The sequence below is a fragment of the Saccostrea cucullata genome, unplaced genomic scaffold (assembly GCF_032062105.1).
Source record: "Saccostrea cucullata isolate Sc308-1 unplaced genomic scaffold, CSIRO_AGI_Scuc_v1 ctg1560, whole genome shotgun sequence".
NCBI lineage: Eukaryota > Metazoa > Mollusca > Bivalvia > Ostreida > Ostreidae > Saccostrea > Saccostrea cuccullata.
The window spans coordinates 42276-70123 of record NW_026938926.1 but is presented as its reverse complement, the minus strand read 5'-3'; the positions used below and the strand labels follow the sequence as shown (position 1 = coordinate 70123).

Below are 27848 nucleotides of genomic sequence, written 5' to 3'. Positions count from 1 at the left end.
GTATTATGTTTGATTAAGAAAATTTGATACTGAAAGATGACTGAACCTAACCACCCCCCTCCCCAACGGCGAAATTGGATTCGAGTTTCGACACACACACCTTTTTTTTGGTTGAGTAGGTTTTTTAAAGGTAGATTTATTTTTTTCCTATCTGATCCCCCTCCCCCTTTTTCAAACGAGTTGTGTGGGGACAGACGAAGGTACGAATCCAATGTTTTTTTTTCATTTTGATATGTTTGTTTTGTTCTGAAGTAATAACTAGGGAAAAATGGTTTGCCTAAATATTTTCAGCGAAAGAGAGTCAAATTAGAGCGGTATACTATTACTTAATTAACAGCATCGCCTCATACAAAAAGCATAAACGAATGTTGGACGTAATAGTTTATTATTGGATAAGACAATCGCATCTAAATGTGAAAAACTTATAAGGTATCAAGTTAATTAGCCTTTGTCACGGAGAAAAATGAAAAGATGACCGTTCGTGGTCGTAAAAAAAAATTGTTTTGCTTGTCAAGGAAAAATTTGGTGGTTGTGAGTGCCCAGAACTAAAAAAAATATAGCTCCCCCCCTCCCCCCAACTGAAATGGCTTCCTAACGGCCTGCCGTTCTTGCGTAAAAATATATTAGTATTCATTCAGTTTCAAATAGATTTCGTCAAAATTTAGAACAGCACAATTCCCATCTCTTTGATTAAGTTATACAATATTATACATAAATCATTTTTTTAGATCATAGTAGCTGTCCTTGTAAGAATAATACAAATGTTGTGTTTAAGTGAAACAGGGTACAGGTGCCACAAATTTTAAAAAAAAAGTTAATGTGCAGAAATATTTCTAACCGACTTAATTGTGATTTACTTCTTTAAAAAATAAGAACTTAAAAGACGGTTTCAAATTGAGGTATAAATTCAAAGAAAGTTTCAATTTAAGGTACGGTATATAAATAATTCAGATTCATTTGTCCTTTATTAGCCTATTTACTACGTTTCTACTCCATAACTAAGACAGGCGAAGAAAATGAATTGTATAATCAATGGAAACTTAGAGCTTTAAACGTTTTAAATAAACTATTAAAAAACGATTGATTGTTTATAGTTTAACGTCCCTCTCGAGAATTTTTCACTCATATGGAGACGCCAACACTTGCCGGTGGAGAGCAGCAGATGTTGTCCTATACTCGGCACTTTGGGCCATTGAGCAGGGAGGGATCTTTTTCGTGCCAGCACCTACTGCGACACGGGACCTCGGTTTATACGGTCTCATCCGAAGGACCTGTCTCCACGTCCCACAGTGGGATTCGAACGCGCGACGTAAGGATTGACTCCTTACTTCCTTGCATGGAATAAAGAACGTATATTTTTTTCATGAATATTTATAAAAGGAATAAACGTTTTCAAAAAACACGTTTTCATATCTTTGCGTATCTGAATTTATTATTTCTCAATTGAATTCTTCGGTGATACAGAAAATACACGATGTTTTTATTTATCGTAACAGTTATAGGGAATAAAGGTTCGTGCGTGTGTGTTGGTGAGTGGATGCTGTCTAGTAAGATTTTTTTAAAATATCGGGATCGATGTGCTTTTCGCGAGGGGTGCCCCGTTTTGCGCGCGGTGTCCTTCTGCATCGGATTCTCTCTCTCTCTCTATATATATAAATTATATATTTCTTTAAATCTTTAAGTGTTACTACAAGTGCTTTATATATTTTTATAAATTGAATTACATAATTTTATACAAAAAGAATAATTTGTATGAATATAAACAAATACTATTTTCCTACTGATTATGTTATAAAGCGTTCCTAGATTCTATCTAGCCCCCCCCCTTTTTTTTCTCTCAATTACCAGATCTGCTCTAAAATTAGCATAAAAATAGTAATAACATACGAAATCTCTTAAGAATAGTTAGATACTAGTCGCTTGGAAGAAAAAAATTAAATATTTTCTCAAGTTTCTAACTCTCAAAACGATTGATGTTAATAACATGTAATTTCAAGATTTTTTGGAAAATTGAATTAGACGCAGGCGACGTCATTACGTTTTCACTGAGTAACGTCAAAGTTATTTTTGGAGCGCCTCACTAAACTGCTCATAAAATAGGGAAAAGGTGAGATATTTTCAAAATCTATGTATATTTGCATTCAGAAAGAGTCCGGCTATCAAAATTTACCAAAAAGTCAATTTGTGAAAATTTGACCTTAAGGGCCCTTTTCTCGTGACGGCAGTCATTTACCATACAGGCCCATGACCTGTCGTGCTCACATGCTGAGAACAGTTTAACATATACTTTCATTGTAATTTCTTAATACAAGTGCTCTGACTACGCACATCTCTCGGTTGTGTTCAAGCATAGATACAAACCTAGATGTTAGATTACGACAAATTGATTTGTAGGTACAAACAAGACCTGTTTATTATATATATATATGGTTATGTCACTGGATCAGTGGATGGAACTTATTACCACTGCAGTATAACTTTCCCTCTATTGCCCTGTAAAAGTCAAGAAAACGATAAAAACAATCATATTATATATTCCCTTTGCTATCCATTGTTATCTATGTTCTGTAATCCGAAGTTGTTTTAAACTCATTGTACTTGGTTGCTAACGGTTGTGCAAGTCGTACATTTAGAAATAATTCCACATTTTTAAATTTGAAAATGTGTGATTCTTATCAGTTGTACATCTTTACCCCCCCCCCTCCCCCCAATATGTCCTTTTCAGCATCATTGAACAAGAATCAATATCGTGCACAAATACCGCAATAGAATTGTTCACAGATCTTACAAAACTATGTTAGGTAGAAAGAATTGTAGATATAATGTCCAACTGCCATCCTTGTAAATATACAATATTATGTCACATTACTGTCACATTATCAAGTCTGTCGCATTAGAAAAATCATCCATCTAATCCCGATATCATGCCTCGATTCAATAGCAAGCAACACACAATGTTTTTTGTCAAAATCATTTGGCTGTCTTTAAGTTATAATTATTGCCGTGCTTTTCCATAAATAAGGAAAGTATTAATAAGGTAAGTAAAAGGAGTACCTTTATCATCACCATAGCTACTTAAATGATTAGGACAAAAATAAGCTTAACTATAAAAGGCGCTGGTTAGTGGTGACAGAGGTGGGGAAGTGACGACGCCGTCACCAATTTGTGTCATTGGTGGCGGATGCTCTTGCGAGCATGTGGCGTAATCGTCAACCCCACCTCACATGAACGAGTGCTGTTGTTAACTCGTATGACATATTGTGGCGCTATTTGCGCATTTACTTTGATTTTAAACATCGTATGACATCTTGTGGCGCTATTTGCGCATTTGTGGCACTATTTGTGCATTTGTGGCGCTATTTGCGCATTGTAGCGCTATTTGCGCATTTACTTTGATTTTAAACATTGATAAATCAAATATCAACATTTTTAATACCTGGATATGTTAATGGGATATTGGACATTGAACAATATTGTAATGATTTAACATTGATGACATTGTTGCCCATTCATTTGACATGGATACTATTTAAATGGGATATTGGTCCATTGTATCCATTTTGCGTGGCGTTGTGCATTCGCGCAATTTACCCAGTGCACAATATTTAGCCCATTTGGGGTCGCCACATTTGTTGTTGATTGTTGGGGAGACGACCCGGCGGCCGCTCCCAAATTTGTCATATGTCACTGCGACCAGATACGCCAAACTTCAAATAAATCCTTTAAACTAATTAAGCGTTATTTTATATAATAACATCTGAGATGATAACCCATATTCAAGCAACGTCAAGGAATATGGGATTTTATCTCAGTGATACATGTGCATTGCCCATTTTAGTTTGAGTATGTGCTTCGCGGAATAATCCGGGTTGTGCATACCAGTTTTTTTTGTTAGAAATGCCACAGTGATTATATATACTTGGTACGTGACGTAATTTCCTCCTTTCTAAGTTAGCAGACGAGCACATGGTAGGTTGGTTCAGGCGATACAATCATTTCAATTTTGGATCGATATTTTAAAAAACCCACCCTCCCACCGCATCCTTGTGCAGTTCACTGTTGAAAATTATATGTGACGCGCCAAGCAAAAACCTCCCTTAACGAAGTTTTGACATTTTCAGTTTTTTATTGATTCTTATAGAGTTTTTCTTTCTCTTTCATTTGATGTATAACATGACATATATTTCTGTATATAAATATATAAAAGATCGCATGACAAAGACGGAATATTTACTTTGACGTACAGTGTAGGCTTGCGTAACTGCATGAATTTTCATAACGTAAAATCGTAAAATGACGTAAAGCTATATAATAATTAAGTTAATGATACTTATTATTAAACTTTTTATTTGATTTCCTTAAAAGTATCAACAATTAAGATTTTTTCATTGTAATAATAGAAAATAAACATTCTAAAGTATATCTTTGAGAAACAAAAGACGGGGGAGGGGGGGGGGGGTGATGGACCGAAATGATCGGCAAGGGAAAAAAACAAAACTCATGACAAAATCAAAAATCTTCTCTTCCGCTGGCAGGTCTTCCAATTCATGGCTTTTTAATGCAGTTAGTGGCAGAAATCTACATCACTGCAATAGTAAAAGAAAATAAGCAACATTTGGATTTAAAAAATCCTATTGTGGTAGTACAGACGACACACGTACGGCTTCCTACTAGCTTAGGCTAGTGGGATAACCTTAAGCTTATTCGGTAAAGCACAGAGGCCTCGGGTTCGTTCCCAATTAAGCAGAGGCACGTAATTTTCTCTGTTACACTATCAAAGTATTGTCTTAAAAAAAGATCGAGACAGCCCTTAACCCCTCCCCCCCTACCTACCCCCCCCCCCCCCGGGAATTAAAAGTCTATACAATACAGAAAAGATAGAAAGTATTGTCATAGTATCTGAAATTTTAAAGAGTGCGACAGGTTGTTTTTCTATCTAAAGGAAAAATAACATTTCTTTACCACAAAATAACTATTTACATGTTTTAGTTTCGAATGTTTTAATACTGAAGACTTTTTGGCTTATTGAAAAGATATTCTGCACCCAAGAATAAATTGTACTTGTCTCTTGTAGTAGAGTTTGGTCCTTTTCTTCTTCGGGTGTCGTTATGAAATCAGTCTTTCATTCACAAGAAGAACTTAAAAAGTTGTCAAACTTGTTTCAAATGCGAATGTATAATTCAATAAATGCATAATTAAATCAAATCAATAAAGATTAGGTGCATCAAAGTTTAAAGTGTCCAATCATTATTTCTTAGTAATTTTTTAACATTTGATTCATTTTTCCTGGCCTTCCGTTTCCTATTTTATATTCATGTTTAAATTATTGAAAATAAATATATTTAGAATTATTTTCACAACTAAATGCATCTGCATACTTTTCGGTGAATCAGAATGTAACACCAATCCCTACCTAATAAAATATATGTATTTTTAAATCTTGTTAAATAAAAAAAAATCTGCAATTTATATGTATGAAGTTAATCATGAATTAATTTTGAACCGATCAATGTATATAAGTCGAATAACAAACCACAATACCAGAATATATATGATTCCCACAAGTGACACGTACACTCCACAACTTCATTTCTAGGAATAGAATGTAAGGCTTATACTAAGCTTCACTGTTACCTTTCTGAGAAAGTACATGCACACATTATGATTTATTTTAATCATATTAAATGCTAGTTGCATTTTAGTATTGGTTAAAACATGCATGTTAAAAATAGCAACAGAAAGTAAGAGAACGGGTAAAACATTCTTATCGATCATCGTAAACTGGAGGGGGCATGTCTCAGCTATATATATATGGACATTCACGCTTAATTGATTACCTGAACTAAACAAGAACAAGGCACACATGTACAATCTTAAGCTGTAACTTTTGTTATTTTTTTTTAAATAATTAATTGTTGTAATTTATACATTTTTTTATACAGGAGAAACTGTACATGTATGAATGGGTTAGTTGATCAAGCACGCAATATTCAAGTCGACCAACATGTATCTTTTTATGTTCGATAAATCCTTTATCTTAGAATATATAGCGATTTGATAATTGACTTAGTAAAATATACATTGTATTCAGATATTTATATCCCCCAACTTCCATATATCTTGAACAAATATAGGCATATTACCACGGATTAATATATTATGCATAGGCGTCGGAACCGGGAGAGGGGGGCTAGGAGGGGCTTCCTCCCTCACTTTTTTTCCCAAAGATAGACTTAGTACAGACATTTTGGACATTGCTGCGTAGGCTTAGCCCCCCCCCCCCACTTTCCATAGACATGTTGCAGTATAGGTTTAAAATGGGGAAAGTGGTGGCGTTTGGAAAAAATTTTGGTACTGGAATTCGAACCTAACCCCCCTCCTCCCGTAATAGGATTTTCGTGTGTAACCAATGCACATTTCCTTTTTTTCTTGCTTGTCAGGTCTTTTTGAAGGTATAAAAATTTCTTATACCTAGCCCCCCCCCCCCCACTTTCAATTTGCTTCCGACGCCAATGTTTTGTGCAGATTTGTACCGTACTAATTTTGAATTAAACTGCCCATACATGTACATGTTCAATGCAACTTTTGCAGGAAAAATTTATTGACATTGTTAAAGTTTATTACATGTATACATTTAATAAATTACGTGTAATTGGTAGCAAATTTTCATAATTTGAAACGCATATACATATTCATTTAATTGCGATTCAACAGAAGGAAACAGGCGCGGATCCAGGAATTCAAGTTAGAGGGGGCGCCAAAAGTAGGCAAGGGGTCTGGGGGCCGCCTTGAGGCCCCCAGTGGGTCCAGTGCGAAGCCCCCGGAAGCTCCTGGGTTCTAGAGTTTTTGTAGGGTAAAAATGAGGTCTACCAAGTAGATATATTTACATTTTTTAGACGAAACTGTGATTTACGTTATCTTTCACAATTTAGGGGGGAGGGGGGGGGGCGCCGGGTGCGCCCCCCCTTAAATCCGCCACTGCGGAAACAAGATTATTATTTTCCAAGGTAGATGTTAAATCATGAAATGTTGGTAGTAAAGTCTTTCTCGGGGAAATAATTACTACAGGTTAAATAATCCTTAATACTAAAGGTTAAAATAAAATCATTAAAAAGAAAGTCTTTAACCGCTAAAACGTTTAATGTATACTTTCATACTGCATTGATGTTTTAAGTAAAGAAGGCTGAATGAGCACCGGAGACAATACTACATGTACATGCAACAGCCTGATTCAGCGATTTTATAAATGATCGAAATTATGTTGTTTTCAGGAATCCAGAACTCCAGAATCTTCGTTAGTACATGTAGATAAACCATGCACAAAATAATAATAGGTGGGAATGTTTTGAAAGTGTTCAAACAAATTGTATGAATTTGTAACAATTTGTATGAATTATAACATTTTAGAGATGTATCATGTTTGCCATTTTTACATTCGGTGTATTGAGTATAACCTCATCAAACAGATTATGAAAAGGTCGATAAACATATGTTCAATCTGTTTAATTCTCAATCATGAAATATTTTAGATAGTGGGACTGTAACTTACAATGTATGCGAGCATCCGTAAATTCAAGACAAAATTTGCACGAAGTATCGAAAGAAATAGAGCAGACACGCGACACAGGAGAAAGGGGGGGGGGGCGAATTTTTCTACATTTTTTGTACAACATGAGAAGGTGTTCAACAATAAAATAAATTGAGAAGCTCAAAAGGTCTTTCTTCAAAATATTCATTTTAAATCGACAGCTAAAACTAATTCCGGAAGAAGCGACCAAATAAAAACTCTTTGTCGTATCTATAGAGAATACCTTTTTTAAAAAGTAAACTTAACTATTTATCGATAACAGTTCACGTTTTATTTATGTAAACGGTAGCGTTAACTGTCCCAACCCAGTTTATACCGTATAAATTGGATAGCTGTTAAATTCATTCCACAAATAAAAGAGAAGTAATTCAGGTAAATTTTCATTGCATCGCTATTTAAATAAATATACCCTTTTTAATGCTCCTGTTAAATTGCATGTGCATCACGATGAAACTGCTGGACATTAAATTTAAAAAACTATCCTTAAAAACTTGTTTGTTTGATCTTTTAAAATGAACCGACTAAAATCTTTTTAAAACTTCCAAATTATTAATTCCGGAATTTCCCATCCTATCAACAACTTTTTTTTATTTCAGAAAGTATGCCTTCAATCTTTTTCAACACTGAAAATTTCCGACAAAAAAATCGACCTACCTACCGATGTAATTTTTTTTTTAACCCGAATAGGGGGAGGGCAGACAGACTTCATTTTAAAAACGGCCTTACGGGAATTTTTCAGCCACCACTGGAAATCTTTAAAAAATACACACTTAATTGTGAAAAAGAAAGATCAAACAGACACTTGACGGAGACTAAGTTTTTAATGAATAAACTACATCAAATTACACCCAAGAATCTGTCTTAGCATATAAATAAAACAACATCCCCTTGTTCTACTGGGGAGAGTTTCTCTCAAGGAGACGTTTTTACGTCGCATTTACCTTGTTGACTTTAGACGCGTCTTTTGACGTTACGTCATAATAGACATAAGGGAGGTTTTTGCTTGGCGCGTCACATATGTGTATTTTTGTTATCATGATACTGCCGTGTTTTTGCATTATATATTTCAGGAATCGTCGAGACGCACGTAACACAGCCGTCATCCGTCAACGTCGCGGTGCAGTTACAGATGTCTTTCTATCAGGATTGTGCCATGAAGATGATGTTAGTTCGTCATCGTCAACCCCACCTCACATAAACGAGTGCTGTTGTTAACTCGTATGACATACTGTGGCGCTATTTGCGCATTTACTTTGACATGGACATGACATGGATACTATTTAAATGGGATATTGGTCCATTGTATCCATTTTGCGTGGCGTTGTGCATTCGCGCAATTTACCCAGTGCACAATATTTAGCCCATTTGGGGTCGCCACATTTGTTGTTGATTGTTAGGGAAACGACCCGGCGGCCGCTCCCAAATTTGTCATATGTCACCGCGACCAGATACGCCAAACTTCAAATAAATCCTTTAAACTAATTAAGCGTTATTTTATATAATAACATCTGAGATAATAAATGCTAATACTGCCATTCTCAGCATGTTGTCACTTTTAATAAATACCTATATCTTATCCAAACGAAGAAAACATTAACAGTTTATAAACAAATAAAAAGACCTAATCAATTGAGAAAATAAATAGGCTGCAGAGAAAATCATAATCTTTAACAAAGTAACTTAGTAAACATGAAGAAAAAACACGAAAGGCCATTTATGGCACTTCGGATTTGCAAAAGAAATGTGTTGAATCCAAAAATAAATCGTGAAAAAGGCAAACCACAGACCCTTGGAAATCAATATCAAAGAAAGGATCAGGTAAAGAAAGGAAGAAAGCATTCCCTGCATGTCGACCAGTCAAACCCGTCGTGGACCTTTTCACTTGATTCGGTATCTTTAAAGAGGCTGGGGTGGCAACCATTTTCAGACTATTTCAATCTCCCTTAAGAGAAGAGCTCCATATAATGATATACAAAAATGATCAAATTTTAAAACTAAAATGTATGAATTTTTTCTTTGCCAAATGATAGTTGACAGCTTAAGATACCGTATCTAAAAAATAAGTTAAATCTTGTGGTTAATTTGTGGTTAATTTGTTGCCTACCAGCCTCCTTAATGGATGAGTGTTTTAAGAATAAATGCATATTTTTCCTGGTAAAATTTCAATACGTATTTGCAAATCAATTAAAAAACAAAGTACAATGAAAATATCGATCAACCATTTGTTTTCTTTTATAATCTAACAGATAATGCATTCAGCCTTGTCTACAACAAAGTCTTGACTGTATTCCTTGTCGTACTGTCATCTGTGTTTATTTGCCTGCTTGCTCCTCATTTTTGGAATAACTTGCAGGTAAAATAGATATTTATTTTTCCTAAGTAACAAACCAGTCATTAAACCAAAGCATAAAATATTCTACTGATTGTATAAATAAATGTATTATAGAAAATATCATACCATAAAGAAAGAAGAAGGACATGGTAAGCTAATGATGAAATATTATTTTATCACCTATTCTTAGCAAGAAAATGTAAACCAATAACAGTGTAGCTTATTACTTCTCAGACGTACTTTACATGTCCATGTCATTGATTTTTTTTTCACTTATAAAATCTTCATAATCGTGCAAACTTGTCTCATGTGGATTAAAATTACTAAGAGGAAGACTTCAAAATATTCAAGTTAAAAAATCAATTTCATTTTGTTTCCTATGTAGAATTATAAATATCAGAATGTAATCATTTCTCAAATAAGAGTAGTAACGTACGTGATTTTAATGAAAAAAATTCAAATTATTATTTTCATACTTTGAGACAAGTTTAGGAGTGATCAACATCTTCAAAAAGAAAAGAAATATATAGATAAATTCAAATTAGATCAGTTGAGTGCTGAAGAGAATACAATGTTAGAAGCTCACCATAGAAAGTCCATTGTACCGTCCACTAATCACAAAAAATTACATGTTTAATATGTTGAAAGAAATAAAAGCAAGTTGGTTATTAAAAACCTACTGAATCGTAAAGTGTACTACATATGGAATTGAAAATTGTTTTTATGAACAGATATACAATCATTATTGTTTTCAATGGAGATGAAAGAACATAACAAAACTTGTATTTTAAAATGAATATTAATTTCAGAACCAAAATTCCTTTAAATAAAATGCTTATTAACTAGAGGTCTCATTCGGACTGATTTAATTGAATTTATTACACTGTAGAAAGAAAAAGATGAAAATTATAATAAGAAACTTGTTACTTGATATTTCCAAATGATATTTCATTTCTCTTTATTTTTAAAGATGGTGTTCATAATGCGTTATATATAACCCAAGAAGGAAACAGAGAAAATGACATTTTAAACAGAGAAGAGGCCTCTGAAAATCCACTTAATGGCTCCTGTGAGGACCCTTGTTATAGTACATTAACACTGATCCTATACACCCATGTAATCAAAACGGATCTTCTGAAGATTTGAATCCCTATGGCTATACGTATGAGGGGGAGGGAAATGTGGCTGGAGTACAAGGAACGAACGACAATAATATTTATTTGGATAAAGAAAGTGTACGAATGCATATAATCTCAACTCAAGGACAGTATGAAGACCCGTGGAGAAACGATTGTGATAACTCCCTTCTGCGTCACTCTTCACAAAGGAGGTTTGACCTTATGCCAGTAGATGAATCTAACAGTGCTTTACGGGGAAAAGAATATGGACCGTACGAACTGGCATCTAGAAAGTAAATGTGAAAGTCTTGATCAGGAGAAGTAACACGAAGATCCTATAAACGATGACACATGTAGGTCGTCTTATTAGTATATTAACATAAGTAAATATTAAGCAAATCAATGAGTGTCCTCTCAATAGAAATCTATAAAATGATTTTTTTTTAAGTGAAGTATCTGCCTCACAGCAAAATTTATGATGTTCCACTCGTATTTGCATAAGTCTAGAATTAAACTTGAAAGCTACTTATATGGTGTCGCCGTTTTGTAGGCGTTAAAAGTTGTTTGAGTGGGTATAAAAGAAAAATGATTCCCAGGACCTATCATAAATTTACTTTCAGGTAGGTCTACTTCAGACATGCTATCAGATATGCTATATTTTCCGGAAAATGCAGCATTACACATATTAAATATAAAAGTTTAAGAATCACGCAATTAATACAGTATATATGTACATGTATTTCATGTTTATATCTATTTCAGAAAACCATATTCCAGTTTGCTAAATATTCAGACAATGAATAGATTGGCTCATATGTTAAAAATTGTAAGGTGTCAACTACGATACATACATGTACATATTGAAGTCAGTATTCAGTCATTTATTTAGACCTATGTTAGGAAATATCAGTAAAGAGGAAGAAAAAACTAAATATACTTCAGTTATTCAACTTCCCCATCTAGATTTTTATAGCTGATAAGTGTGTCTGGTGGCGCAAATGTTTTGATATATGATTTATTATATAACGAATAAAGTCAAGTAGAACACTCAACGTTTTTTTGTTATCAAAAAATTGATGATATCAAATGCAAAAGCAAGATAACGCCTTTATTTAAACAAATGATAAATTATAAAATTCCAAAGATGTGTTTATAAAAGTGAAAGTCTTCAAACAATCTTTATTTTAATTGTCTATTTTCATTGTTTCTTAAATTAATATTAAAAATGTGGTCATTTGATAAAGTCAATCCAAGGATATATCGACTTCAAAGAAAAGGATCGACTTTGTCTCCAGTCTATATGCTCTGCTATAAAGTTTATACTGTAGAAGTCTTAAATTTCAAGTGTCTAAAATTTCACGGTTTGTTAGAAAGTTACCTTTCACGGTAGTTTCAATTTCGCAGAGAATCATTCATAAATATTCAGGTGCTATGCCTGTTTTTAGGAAGATATGAAGTGAAGTAATAAAAACGATGGTTTAAAGTTCGCGGAAAATTCTTAAATCGTGAACATAGTGAAATTAAAATTTCCGTAATGTTTTTCACTTCTACAGTATGTAGATCTACCTCATAACAGAGAGGGAGAGAATGAGAAATAATAATGAAAACAAGCCGTAGTTAATTATAACTTTGACTTGTAAAACTTAACACAAGCTTTACTGTATTAAACAGGTAGCTTGTTAAACTCCTAAACACTTGATTAAAACGGGACACAAGTCGTGGTCATTTATAACACTGACTTGTTAAACCTACGCAAGCTTTACTGTATTAAACGGATTCAGCTTGTAAATACTACGGGCCAAATACGATAAGTCCGGTAATCTTTATTAAGTTAAAAGTAAAGTGAAATTAAATTCCGAAATTCTCTAATGAAAAATTCTATGAAAAATTCGAAAGAAAAATTTACGTATCTAGAAAAATAAAATTACTGAATCTAAACAAAATAAAAATTGACATTCGTTGAATTAATCAACTTTAGTCATCATAAAAGAGAAAGATAGCAAACGTATAACTTTTGTTACGTAGTTTGCCGTAAAATAAAATTTAAATAAATGTAGAGTAAAATTGTAAAATAAAATAACCCTAGATAAATTAATTACTGAAGAGAACTACTCAGTCATAGACTGTTGAGTTCTTAAACTACCGATCACGGACAATAGTATTTTACTATTTAATGTCCTTCACGGTTAAATCCTATCCTAACTAAATAAATGAAAAATTAAATAAATTCCTAATTTAAATAAAAGATAGACAAAATTAAAAGTTAAAATAAAATCCTAACAAAAATCTACAAGCTCCGTAAAACGGACCTACCAAATCAAAATAAGCAGAAGAGTGACTAGAATTTCTCAGCGTCTAACTTTTATATGACTCAAGGACAGAAAATGACGGGAAAAGACGGAAAATGCTAGAAAAAGACGGAATTATTAATTATGAAATTTCATTGGATTAATAACTAATGATCAATTATATCGAGCAATCTGATTGGTCAAAAGTAAAGCATCACGACCTTTCACGTGAACAAGTGTTACCAAACATTCTATACAAATGCAAAATAATAATTTCTCACATATTATCAATTAAAACAAAATATGTTTCACAACAAATAATTTAAACAAAACATATTAAACTCAAAACAATATTTAGTTTGTAACAATCACTATTGCACTTGTAATATAATTTGTATTTCCCGCGTTTTGTCCCTATGCTTATTATACCCATAAGTCCTTGCAAAATAGCTTAGCCGACCAGAACAATTGAGGCCTGGTCATTCCCGGCAGAGAAGCGTAGCTGCAGACACGTTTCTGATTCGAAGCAGCTAGTATATGTACATAGCAGCAGTGCATGCAATATTTTGACACTGGCACGGAGACAGGTCCGTGATAAGTATTACTTATGATATTATTTGCTTTGTATATAGTTTTTTTTATGCAAATTTATTATTGAGTACAACTTCGTTCTTATTTCTGAACTTGGCCAGCTCTCACCATTTTACCTGTTGTTCACTCAGGTGTGACGGTTAGCGAGAGTGTTCGAGTGGCTGTTGTATTATATCGATAACGTTTAAAGTTCTCATTGTTAAATGTTCGCTATTTTCTTGTACTCAGTTTTGTTACTTTGTGTAGAATATTTTGTCTTTTTAAAATTTTGGTTTAAATGTCTGGACGGAAGTGAATGACCGGAAGTTGAAAGTAAGGTGCGCCATATTGGCAGTAATTTGTTTTGACTTTTGTTAACTGGCAACCATTATACTTAATACTTTTTGATTATTTTTATATTAAGAATGAATTGCCAAACATAGTGGTATTGCCAAACATATGTAGTGAAACATGTGACTTATTAATATGCATCATTGTAGCGTCGAAGATATTGGTACTGGATATTGGGTACATGCACTAAGCTGAGGGGATCGTCTGATCGTGGTGACACAGCGAAAGGTTCCTGGACTAAAGCCCGGAAGGAGGCTGTGTGTGTGATCAAGACTCGGTGATGGTGGACAGACACAGATAAGTCAAACCACGTAACGTGATAGTTCGTTAGATGAACACTAGTCAGGTTGGGCACACCCCCCCCATTTGGTTGATCCACTCCCGTTTAGTGGTCTATAGCCTAAATGGTATACATACATAACTGACCAAATGGTGGTCTTTTTTCTTCGCGCCAATATTGCATTAAATTAAGAGAAAGGCGCATTTGCACGAGCATCAGGAGATGATCTCGAACTCACCCTTAGACTATATAAGGCGATTCGCCCAACATTTCATGCGGCAATTTCGATAGCGGAGGCTGAGAATAGTACGTAGAAGTAAGTAGTACTGTTATTTTGACAACTTAATGCTATATAATTTAAATATACCTCTTAAATGTTGAAAAAATTTCCTGTGGGCTCTTTCTACAACTTTCATACTTTACAAATCAAAGCTTCTTATTGATCATGATCATCCAGAACCAATGAAAAGTCCCGTTATAATTAATTACAGCAGCTAAACGTTTGTACGGAACATCATTAGAGTACAAAATACATAGATTTTTTTATCTTGGCCATTAAAGTATAATGTATTTATAGATTTTAATCAGAGAATTTTCACAAATATTCTCTATTGTTGTATGATTTGTTTAGATATGCCATTTCCCAAGAAATGTAGCATTAAAACCCATGCAACAATTTGCAAGGACTCTGAACAAAGGACCCTTTTCAGAGTTCAGGGAAAAAAAGTGAGAAGTGAGATTATTGAAAAGTTAAAGGAAGAGGGGGAACTTAATCCCAAAGGAACCTACATCTGTGAAAGATGTATAAAGCATGCTGAGGTAAATTATAAATAAATTTTCCATATTATATCAGTCACGCAGGAATGAAAAGGGATAAAGTGGGGGGGGGGGGGGGGGGTATTAATATTTTCAAATGATTTTCATCCATGCATATATAGTAAAATGTTACATGAAAATGAATTTATATGAATTAAAAAACAAATTATATGAATAAACATTCAGAAATTAAAAATATACCCTCTCCTTTCCTTTTTTCCTTTAACGATTTGTTTTGTTTAAAAAAAAGACTACGATCATGCAATCTTCTCACAGGCAAGAATTGTCCCTAAAAGAAAAAAAGACACCATTGTTGCGGAGATGGTGCAAAAAATTGAGAATGGTGACATTGAAGAAGATGACTTGGAGATGATTATGTGTGCAATTGGTTCTTTTATTAATTTTTTTAATCATGTAAAAAAAAAATGATTACGTTTGGGTCGGCGGTACATCGTACCTGTTTCATTCAAATAATTACAGCGAACGCATATTAACAAATGAATTGCATGAAGTCGCACCTTTTTTTTCTTTTTTACAGGAAGAAGAGAATCTTTAAAAGTTTTTGATGACAGTTTAGTTGCCGGTTCAATTTATAAAAATGATGACATGTTAAAACATTTTGATCCAGCTCGTAAGATTTTTATGCATTTCTAATAGTTTTTTTTTTAAAATTAAATTCATAAATAATATTACACTTTTCAAAAATAAATTTAATAAATTATTTTTTGGAACCTCTTCGTTTTCTTTTCATAGGCTACATGTCTGAGGAATGGTCCTCTTTTTGCCTTTTTAAAGGGGTTGATGCATGAGGGGGATTTCTATCAGAAGGAAAAAGCAGTGGTTATTAGCAATGCAGTGGACAGCGTTTACTACCTTGTAAACACAAAATTTGTTGCTCCACTTGCATTTGCTAAATCCCTTCTTATATACACTAAGACAGGTGTTTTTTTTTTATTATTATTATTAATAATTTTACAATCACGCAATTAAATATTTTCTTCATAAATTTTAAAACATTTTGTTGTGATTTTATTAAATAAAAAAAGAATTTTTTTATTTCCATCTCTATTTATAATTTATATTTATTTATTTACTTATATCGATTTGTTTATGTTATTAGGTAGCAAAGAAGGCGTCAATGTTGCTAGTGCTGCAACACCAAGCGGAAGCTATACATCTATACTAAACTGGCTAAAAGCCAACAGCCAAGAGAAAATAAAGATCCCCGATAATTCGGATGTTATATCTTTTTTTGATAACAACCAGGTTTTTAAAATTTTCTTTTACTTCAATTTTATTTTTCAAATTATTTTTTTTACACGTGTCATTATTTTTATTGTGACTTTTTAAATTTATCTTTAAAAAGGTGATTGGTAGAAAATGGCGGGTCAAGAACGATTTCAAGGCGGAGTCATCCGTTATCACATCTGTGGCTCATATGCAGCCCAGAAGTGATATTCAGAGAAACATAGAGCTTGCGCCTTCAAAGTGGCAGAGTTTCCATGTGCAGGCAAAGAAGGACTCTCTTGAAAAGTTGAAAGCGCAAGAAATATTATTTGAAAAAGATTTCAGTAAATAAAGGTAAACACTGAAGAGAGAGAGAGAGAGAGAGAGAGAGAGAGAGAGAGAGAGAGAGAGAGAGAGAGAGAGAGATAGTGATATTTTCAAAATTTACTCGTTTATAATTACAAACTTTTATTTCAGACATGGATTTATTTCTAAGAGAATCAATGAGATAATCAAACAACAATCCAAAGAAGATGGATGGAAGGATCATGTTGACAAGAAAAAAGACCATCCACGGGAAATAGACCCCCAAACGAGAGGTTAACGAGGATATATATATTTGAAACACAATCGATTGTAAAACAAATTTCATTTTTAATAAATGTTTTTTTATTATTATTCAGTTCACTTTCCAGGTGCGAATCCAGAATTTTTTCCAGTCAAAAAAAATACAACCCAGAAATTTCTTGACAAGCAAAAAGAAAATAAAACTTAACTCGCCCAAATTCAAAAACCTATTTCGTAGGGGGGGGGGGCTTCTATAATGCTTCAAACATTTGACCTTTCATATAAATTTAACACAAATTTGCGTTTGCCAGGGGGTCTGCGTTTTGCCGAGGGGGGTCCATGGTAATTTTTCTTCCTGTAGTGTATAAATTTAATAACCATGCAAATTCCTGGGGGGTCAGGTCCAGGGTGGTCCTGACATCGGTTCATAGATCCTTTTCCATTTACCACCACCCCACCCATTCACCTCCAACCTACAAAATGTAAAACAGACTAAGATTGACACAAGTTATATAAATCTAAAGATCAATTTCATTATTTTTAGATACACGTTCATTCCTAGCTGCCATGAAGCAGGGCCAAGCAAGGTTATTGCTGGAGAACCTATTTTTGAGAACCCTTGTTCGTATGAGGCTGTAGAGAAGGTTGTATAGTATTCCTTGATTTATATAAATACAAAAAAATAATAAATACATTAAAAAAATTTATATGATGCATAAAATGTTCTATCTGGGAACAGGTGCTTGACCATCTCCTGGAGGAGGCAGAGGTTGGTACGACACGACATTGGACGGCAGTAGGATGTGACGGCCTCCCCTACGTTCTCGCCTCGAGGATCATCGAGGAGTTGTATATTTGCCCAACGTGTCGTATCCAATATGACGAAGACGAGTTCATTAACCATATTGAGACTTCAAAACATGCGAATGATTTAGAGGAAGGAAGGAAATATAGGAATATTTTAATGCTAGCAGGTGTTACTCTAATTTCAATTATAATGTGCAATAATATATCAACGATTTTTAATAAAATCAAAATTTGTGCAAATTCTAATTTTTTCTTAGGACATGGCCACTTTGAAATCAATATGACCAAGGCGCTTTTCAAACTCCTTTGGGATGTGTGCTTATTAATGGAGCTCGCAAAAATGCTGGGCTTCAAGAGTCCGAAGGCCCTTGCAGCATGCCAGGCTGCCCACGGTATAGAATTTATAAATTAAAAAAAATTTAAAATTGTATCATTTTTTGTGTGAAAAAAATGCATAAATGAAAAGCTCCATAAGCGTCGGAAGCAAATTGAAAGTGGGGTTTGGGGGGGGGGGCTAAACCAACAAAATAAGGTAAATCCTAATGTTCAATGCCTATATTATGTATATATTTTCAAAAAAAAGTGGGGGAGGCTTCCCCCTCACCCCCGGTTCCGACGCCTATGTGTTCTTCGCAAATCATAGTTATATTTTATATTGCAGATCACCATAAAAGCTGGCAAATTCTGGAAATATTCCTTTTTGCTATGTCTGGCGAGCTCCTTGTGCCCTATGTTCGCCAGGCATTGGAAAAAGAAACGCCTTCCGTTGAAGAGTTTTTAGCTAGCAACAAGACCCCTAATGAAGCTTTGATGGCGAAGATCGTTTTTGACCACAGTCTAGCGCTTCATGTGTTTAGAGCAGGGGTACGACGTAACAACATCGACGTCATTCTCTGTAGCAGGTCAAAGTTTTAACTTTATTTTTCGGGCTAAATATGCCATTTTATATGGAGGCTTTCGTCAGAGACTCTTTAATTCGGATACAGTGTCCTCCTGCAGTCAACGAATTTATCAGAAAAAATGAGGCATACACTGTAACTGGTCATGAGAGCAAAGGCGAAGGAGGGGACTTTGTTCTTGAGAACCTTAACAGAAAAAGTAAAGGCTTCATGCCCCCTGGCCTGCCAACCGACGAGAAATGGCTAACCATAAGCAGAAACATCGACAAATTAGACGAGGTAAAAATTATTTATATACACATCATGCATATAAATCCCAATGACGTAGCATCGTTTTAGAAGGGGGCAGCTGGAGAGAAAAAAATTAAAAGGGGGGGGGGTGTCCTAACTCCGAAATCTTTTTTTCCAATGTACATTTTTCTGTAATAAAAGGTTAAGTATGGAAAAAAGTGCCCCCCCCCCCCATTCAACATGCCCAAATCCATTGCATCTAAGATGAAATGAAATTATTTAGAAATAGTTTTATATATACTTTATATTGTATCATTTTATTCATATTTTTCAGATCAGACTGAACATGCAGACAATTATGGGGCTGACAGAAAAAGACACAGAATATACATACGCATACGACATTACAGAAGAAATCACAGCATTCAGACAAATCATTAGGGAAAGTAAATATTTACAAAAACAATCGCTCACAACACTTTCAAATAAGCCTTTAGACAGTGCATTTTTACATTTCTCAGAACATGCACAAGAAAACAAAGACTCGCATTACACACACATACAAACACATCCTCTCTCATCTAGACTTAAACACACACCTATCTTTATTTTTCAAGAACACAGAGAAAAACACACCAACATCGCAAACAAAACAAAAGCTGAAATATCTACACACATAGAGACACAGTTAGACACATTGAATTCACATACACTTAGCCAGAAATGGAAAAAAGTGAAAAACTTGAATTTCTTAAAGAACTCAATGAAATTAAGGAAGCTGAAAGCCAGAGCGAGTCAGATGTAGAATAAAGGTATGAATATTCATAATTTTTGCAAATTACTCGCTTGAAAAAAAAAATTAACTACCGAGCATTTATTTCTTTACACCTAAATGTTTAGGACAAAAATTTTTTTAATTTTTCAGAGCATTTTTTCGGAACGCAGTAACCCCCATGCACCAGGCATGCCTCCAGAAAGAGCAATCCTTTACTTCACAACCCACCCACAGCTTGCTCTCCGATAGAGATTCTCCACAGATCCGACAGCAAGACTCGTCAGCCGAATCTCCTCCGAGGGTTGATTCTGTCGTTTGGGTGCTGACCTCTTTGAAAGTGGGCGATGAAGCCGATGTAGGATGTGCAGAAGAAGTAGAGGGAGAAGATGGCAAAGTAGGTGATGCAGGGGCAGATGAAGAAGCAGAGGGTGACGCACAGGACATTGAAGTTTCAATAGTCGGGACCTTGTGTACATAATTATGTTATATTATTATTAATTTGTATTTTTTATTGTACATGTATATAAATTTAAGATTTACTTAAATTAAACGGATAGATGACAGGGTTTTTCACATTTGTACCTTTTTGAAATTTGGACTGGAATATTCATACACAATTCCTGAAGCAGGTGCCCTCACTGTGAGTGAAACCTGTGCTGAAGTTGCTGTATATATATCTTGAACCTGTGCCATGTTAAAAATCTTTTAAAACTATGACATCTTTAAGAATGTACATATTTGTTACTTTAATGATATTTTTTTTAAAAATTTGATATAACTCTTTAAAAACTTTGAATGCATGTTCATAAATATATGCTTTTTTTTGTTTTTTGTTTGTTTGTTTGTTTGTTTTTTTTTTACATTTTCAATGATTTTTATGATTCCATTACCATGATTATTAAAGAGTTATTAATCAAAATTTCGGTGCGTTTTTTTAATTAGGCGGTTAGTAACAAAGCTGGAATTAAAACAAGTGTTTCTGATCGTGTAATTATGTAATATAAGATGTCTTGAACATGCTTTTGAATGAATACACACCTTTTCAAGAAGTGTATCCTTTCGTTTGTTGAAGGAGCGTATCATCTTTTTCTGGTCTGTTAAGACTTTGGTGGGGTCCTTCTTCTTTTTAATTTGTCTTAAAATGGTTACTTTGCCACCTCTTGTAGTTTTTTTCTACACAATATGAAAAAAATGAATAGAGAATGCATTTATTGAAAATTTACACAAACGACGCTCCGTATTAAAGTTTGAGCTTTCGACCGAAGTTTATATAGATCAAGAGATTTCATTGGCTACAATTGTTTTGAAGTAACCCGGATAATTGGAATCGAAAGTAGAATGTTTGGAGAAGGGGCTCCTCATGTGAATTTTGAAGCATTTGGATTAATTGTAAGGTAATATTATGCAAAAATAATGGCCATAATCAGGATTTTACTTAGCATACCTGAAATTTGCACACCCAGGCGCACAAATTTCCACATGCAATGTTCCATATTTTTATGTTTAAAGACACGAGGGAACCTAAATTACTTACCACTCCTGTCATCTTAGTGCGCCGAGTTAAAAAGCAGGTGTAAATCGAAAAACACGAAAAGTAACTCCCATTTGGTCAGTTAACAATGTATACGATTTGGTTGATTGACCACCAAACGGGAGTGGATCAACCAAATGGGGGTGTGTGCCCAACCTGCTAGTGGCAAACCTGACATGCATGGTTTTATGTATATGATGATCATGATGATGGTTATGATGACGATGTGGATGATGATCGATGATACGGAGACGATCACTACGTTGGAAAACGTTTGGCATTAATTCAATAATTGAAACATTGATTGATAACTGAGATATATACCCGGGGTAGATTGGTTGATTGTTAATTGGTTACCAAGATAATTGTTTTTTTTTTATTAACTGTTTAATAGTGAGTACGGGGTGTGGATCAGAGTGTGGTAGATGGTGTGAGGTTTTTGTTATTATTATTATTCGTTTTGTAAATAAATTTATCAAATTTATTGAACTTTTGTGATTCTTGGAGAAAGCCAGCTTGACCACGTGACATAATTCATCTCAAAATACATTCATTCGTAACCATTTATACTCAATAAATTTATCGACTATACAATCAATAGGAGAACAATTTATCGAATAGATTAACACGTTTTTCTTAAACCGGAAGTACATCGTACAGAAGAGTTCCAAAACTGTCAAACATGTGCCAAACGAAGTTTAGACTGTTTACAGGTATCAAATTAATTAAGTAACACTAAATAAACAACAATCACATACTTTTACGCACAGTAATAAGTTGCTATATATACGTAAGTTATAATCTACAAATGACCCACTTTACAAATCTCCTGTCAAACTCTAATTCAGTTCGAATTATCTCTGTCATGTTTACATTGCCAACATACTATGATACTACAATTTACTCTTGATTTCAAGTATTTATAAATACAATTACATAACTTAGGTACAACTTTGCGAACAGCACATTCATAGTAAAACAAAATAAAACTTCTTGAATAAACAAACTTCATCAACCCGCTCCAAATCACTATAAAGCATGATAGCATATTACAGACATTGACTCTATTTGATAGAAAAATCAACCCGCTCCAAGCTCACACAATTACAGTAAAGTATTACAGTCATTGACTCAGCATGAATAAACACTATATTGTGGATTAAATAATCAACCCGCTCCAAGCTCACACAATTACAGTAAAATATTACAGTCATTGACTCAGCATGAATAAACACTATATTGCGGATTAAATAATGAATGTCATATACCCTAACTACATGACATAAAAATTAAAAGGGGGGGGGGGGTCACATACACTACAATTGGATAATTTTATAAACCACATCTATTAAAAATCTTTTGTACAAATGATATCCATGAGTTTTTCATTTCCTCTTTATCATGTTGTTTATGTAAATACATATATACTATTCTAGACAATTTGTTTTCTTTTTCATTCAAAAGTTTTGCCTAATATTTTATCATTCTTGAGTAAATATTTATGTGTAATGGAAACCGTCCAGTTTCTTCATTAATCATATAACTTGGAGTGCTACTTTTCAAATTCAACATATGTTTTAAATAATTAAAATGTACTCGTTCAATAATATCGATATGTGACTCGCCATGAGATTTTTGGCCCAAATGCGGCAAAACGTAATAATGAAAAAAACGTCACAATCAACGTTTACAAAAAAGCGTGAATTTCGCGCACTTGTTAAAATAATTGCAGGATGAATTTAAATTGTGTAATGTTTAAAGACTTTTTTATATAAATAAAAATAATAAGAAAATCGATCTTATTTTGATTTAAATATTATTGAAAGTTTTCGAGGGAAAAAATCGAGATTATTTAGAGTTATTCCCCGTAAGACTAACTCTTCTTTAGTTTCCGAGTTGTTGGTGTAAACAATCATGGCGTCTCGAGAAATGAGGGAGATTTAAACTGAATAGAATCGCCGGAATGGAAAGCTGCAGCCAACTAAGCCAGTCAAGTGCAGTTTCTAATGCAAGTACAATCCCCCCGGAAATAGTAGAAAACGAAGATGAAGAATTTGTAAACGAAATAAATCGAGTGAATGACCTATATTTTGGAAACTTGTCAAACACATCGGATGTCGACCCAGAATATCACTCTGATAACGCAGAGAGCTCTGACGAAAATGAAAGCGATGGAGAAATAGGAGATCGAGAAAATTTAGTACCAATAGAGCAGAGTGAGGTAGATAAGAATGAAATTGACCAATTTCAAAAGTTTAATTCTAAAACATGCGGTTGTTCTCGACTCTACGGAAAACCATGTAGTGAGGTCGTCGATTTAGAATCTTTGCTTGAATACAGAAACACGTGCCTGGAAATGAACAAGGAGGAACTAGATATGATGATCAAAGTGCAATTATTTCACCATCGGCGAAATGACAAAGTTACTAGTGCAAAGAAACATAGATCAAAAGAAAGGGAGAGAATTAGACAAGAATATTTTTTTAATGGACATCAAGTGTGTAGAGAAACATTTGCGTTTTGCCATGGAGTTTATAGGAAGACGGTGGACGCGCTTGCTCGTTCCCTTGATAAGGATGGACTCGCTCCTAGAATTCATGGAAACATTGGTAAACATCCAAAGCATGCCCTCACTGTAAATGATGTTCAATCTGTAAAAGATTTTCTAACATCTTATGGAAACAAGTTTGGTTTACCGTTACCAGGAAGACTGCCAAACTACAGAGATTGTAGAGCTATAGTGTTGCCCTCTGATAAGACCAAGGCTGATATACATCAGGACTATTTGTTAGCTGCAGAGAGTCTACATTTGAGAAAGATATGTTTGTCAGAATTTAAAAGAGTTTGGCTGAATATATGTCCACATGTTCTAATTAGCAAGCCTTCAACAGACCTATGTTATAAATGCCAATCCTATGCGAATATCCTGGTTCATGGTGGCATGATGACAGAAGAGGAAAAGGAGCAACATCTTGAGAAATACACAGCTCATGTTGAAAAATCAAAGATGCAGAGGGATTATTACAGAAGGCAATGTGAAGTTTCTAAAACTAGCTTTTCTGCTCTTCCAAATGAGAGAAAAACCAGAGGTAACAATTTATTATATGATTCAAGTAATATTGTTTGAAATTAGTTAATCATTTATGCATTAGTTCTGTTAAATTAGTGATTTTTCTTAATCAATTGGCTACTGATATTTTCCCTAGGTCAGCCCATCTGCTCTTTGGAGGGAACTCAACATTACAGTTTTGATTATGCCCAGCAAATACATTATCCACATTATGCGCAACAGGTTGGTCCTTTGTTCTTCAAAACCCCACGGAAATGCCAGTGTTTTGGAATCGGTTCAGAGGGTTCAGGTAATTTTTAGAACGTCAAACACAAGACTACAATAGTCTAATTGATTTTTTAGCATTACTCTTTTAGTTCAATGATAGAAAATAAAATTTATAGATTCATGTACAAGTTTACTACTACTAGTCTAACAAATTTAATTTATAAAACAGACTAGGCAGTGCATTTAATTGGCTAATACATGCAACCTGTAAATTTAGAATTACATTTTTAGAAATGCACCCTTTCATAAAAAAAATTGAAGTAAAAGAATAATTAACTTTTTCAGTGCAAACATTTTTTTGTGAACTTTTATCCAGGATCACAGATATTTTACTTGATTGATGAGTCTCAGCATTCTGGAAAGGGGGCAAACTCTGTTGCCAGTATGATTCACCACCATTTTCAACATAAAGGTTATGGAGAAATGAATTTACAACTCCATATGGACAACTGCACTGGTCAAAATAAAAACAACACTGTTATTGGGTATGTATTTCCAATCCAACTGTCTATATTTTAACTACCATTTGTGTGGATGGTATTTTTGCAAAATTAATACAATAGGTGTCTTCATGTCAAATACATCCATGTTTACATGTGGTACATGTAATGAAATACACTGGCAAAATTATTTTCAATTCATTTGTTCTCTTTGATTAGTTTAGTTTCATAATGAAGTTCTTTTAGAAGTGCATTTAGAGATCTTGTCTCTTTTGAATTTTATTTTAAAAGAATGTCTTGTAGATATAGGGATGTGGCGAGTTATGACCGGCAGACATATGACCATTGAGTTTTCTCTGATGGAGGCAGGCCACACAAAGTTTCATCCCGACTGGCATTTTGGGCTCTGGAAGGTGAAATGGCGAGGAACAACTGCAGAGAATCTTGAGGAAGTGGCCAAATCCGTTGCTCATTCATCTAGGAATAACCATAATATTCCCCAGCTTGTAGAGGATCCCCAGTATCCAGTCATTTTCTATGACTGGAGCACGTTTCTCAAGCAGTACTTCAAGCCAATACCTCAACTCAAGCAGTATCATCATTTTCGGTATGCATTATATTGCCTGTGTTTTTTAGCAATTAATTTATTGGAGGTTGAGTTATCACAGAACAACAAATGCACAGAGAGGCATAGATAAGATCTTCAAGTATACTGTAGACATACTTTTTTCCACGCTGTCATAATTCTGTGGAATCTTGATTTTTGTTTAATCTGCAGGTAGAAAATCATGTGGATTTCTTAACTGTCCCTATATATACCTTACATGTTTATTAAGTATGCTTGGACAAATTTCCGCAAAAAATTTGTGACCGCGTACATACCGTAAATTAATACCATACGAAAAAAGTACTTCTATGGTATTATATTTTTTTTCATTTTATCTAATTTGGTCTGAATTTCATGACTTTAGTAAAACCAGCAAATTTCAGACCAAAACATCAAAATTAATTTAGTATTTTTCTTTATACCTGATCATCTTATTAAATATATATATTTGGTGTTTGTTTGTCATATATTCTTTTATTTTCTTATGCTTGTATAATTTATCCCTCAATTAAAAATCTTTATGTTGTCAAATTAAAAAAATTACATGAACATGTATACAAAAAAAAAAAAAATCCCCAAAAGCAAACACCAAATACATCAGATTTAAGCCCATGTTGACAAATGCAAATTTTAAGTATAAGCATGATAAGGTTATGAAGAATTCTGTTAGCATTGAATTTTGAAAATTTTTGTATACATGTATGCTGCTAAAAACAGAACTGAAAAGAAATTCTTAACTAATTCTAACTGCCATGACTGTGCTCCTTCAATATCTTTTGCATTAAGCTGTCGATAAATATATTTAAAAAAAACAATATATGTTGGAAGATCTAACATCTTTGACTTTTGCAGCATGACACATGAACATCCTGGAGTAGTCCATCTACGAAAGTATGCTGGAGATGAAGAAATTACTGTCAACATCCTGAAACACAAAGATTTCAGGTTTCCAAACATGGATGCCTCTCTTCCAACTGTTATTAAAGCATGTGGCCTTGACGCACAGCGACAGTGGTATTTATACGACGAGGTGGCCCCATACTGTGCCAGTCATGAGGCATGTCCCCGCCCAAGTGTACCAAAACCATCAGCCATAAAAGTTGAACAGAAAGTGAAATTAGGAAAGAGAAAATGTGCAAATGAACATTGTAACAAATCAATGTAATTTACATGCTGTCATGGATGTTAAGAGTTTGATTTTATCCAGTTCTTAAAACTGTTATATTCTGTTGTATTAATTTGATCAAACAATATGTGTTTCAGAATGAAATAACATATATTTCAAATTGTGTTACTTCATTGCTTTTATGTAACTTTAAAGTCGCAGAAATCACCAATATCAGATAAAGCAAGATGTGTTCATGAAACACTATATACCCAGTGGTCCCTAAGTTTGAAAAAACTATTTTTAGTATATAGGTCACAATCAAGGTGACAAGGTCATTAACCTTGGTGTCATTTGAAAAAACTTAATTTAGTGGAGTACGCATAGAAAGTATGAAGTTTCTATCTCGTATTGTTAAAGATGTATTGCAAAGGTTAAAAAAGACTATTTTTAGCAAATACAAGTAGGTCACAGTCAAGGTCACAAGGTCATTGGCCTTGGTGTCATTTGAAAGAGCTTGGTTACTGGAATATGCATACCAAATATGAGGTTTCTATCTCTCATGGTTCAAAAGTTATGGCAAAGGTTAACATTTAAAGATAGACAGGACAAAAACAGTATGCGCTCCTGATCTACCGATCCGGGCGCATAACAACCAATTAGTAAAGTCCAATTTTCTTGACAATGAATAGGGATATCAAAGAAAAAACAACAGATAGTTGTTACTGGGGGTCATCTCTACTAGATAGTATAAAAATCTCATTTTCTCTCAGGTACCTCATTTGGGCCAAAATTCTCATGGCTTGTCATATTTTCATAACCCTATTTTTCACAGCCATATAACAATACTGGTAAAACTACTTTATCAAACAAATTCAATTGACATTCGAAGGGGAGATTATATGCTTAATTTTACTATCACACCATACATCGCCTTTGGTGCTTGTTCGCTTAGGTGTTTTCTTGCTTTACACAACTA

The 27848-nt window shown here is 34.0% G+C and overlaps 3 protein-coding genes across 3 annotated transcripts; all 3 read left to right on the top strand.

Annotated features, from left to right (window-relative positions):
- The first annotated feature begins 15111 nt into the window (after window positions 1–15111).
- LOC134251837 (uncharacterized) lies at window positions 15112–15975 on the top strand. The gene is made up of 3 exons (XM_062734257.1): window positions 15112–15346; window positions 15620–15720; window positions 15882–15975. The coding sequence occupies exons 1-3, from the start codon at window positions 15146–15148 to the stop codon at window positions 15907–15909; spliced, it is 330 nt and encodes a 109-aa protein (XP_062590241.1). The 5' UTR covers window positions 15112–15145; the 3' UTR covers window positions 15910–15975.
- An 806-nt stretch (window positions 15976–16781) lies between these two features.
- Window positions 16782–20327, top strand: LOC134251841 (uncharacterized). Its single transcript, XM_062734262.1, has 8 exons — window positions 16782–16853; window positions 17662–17781; window positions 17877–18111; window positions 18202–18336; window positions 18606–18808; window positions 18931–19122; window positions 19409–19875; window positions 20000–20327. The coding sequence occupies exons 1-8, from the start codon at window positions 16782–16784 to the stop codon at window positions 20325–20327; spliced, it is 1752 nt and encodes a 583-aa protein (XP_062590246.1).
- Window positions 20328–23177: 2850 nt separating this feature from the next.
- On the top strand, window positions 23178–27167 carry LOC134251834 (uncharacterized). The gene is made up of 5 exons (XM_062734255.1): window positions 23178–24469; window positions 24587–24739; window positions 25034–25206; window positions 25466–25764; window positions 26617–27167. The coding sequence occupies exons 1-5, from the start codon at window positions 23344–23346 to the stop codon at window positions 26927–26929; spliced, it is 2064 nt and encodes a 687-aa protein (XP_062590239.1). The 5' UTR covers window positions 23178–23343; the 3' UTR covers window positions 26930–27167.
- Window positions 27168–27848: the final 681 nt, after the last annotated feature.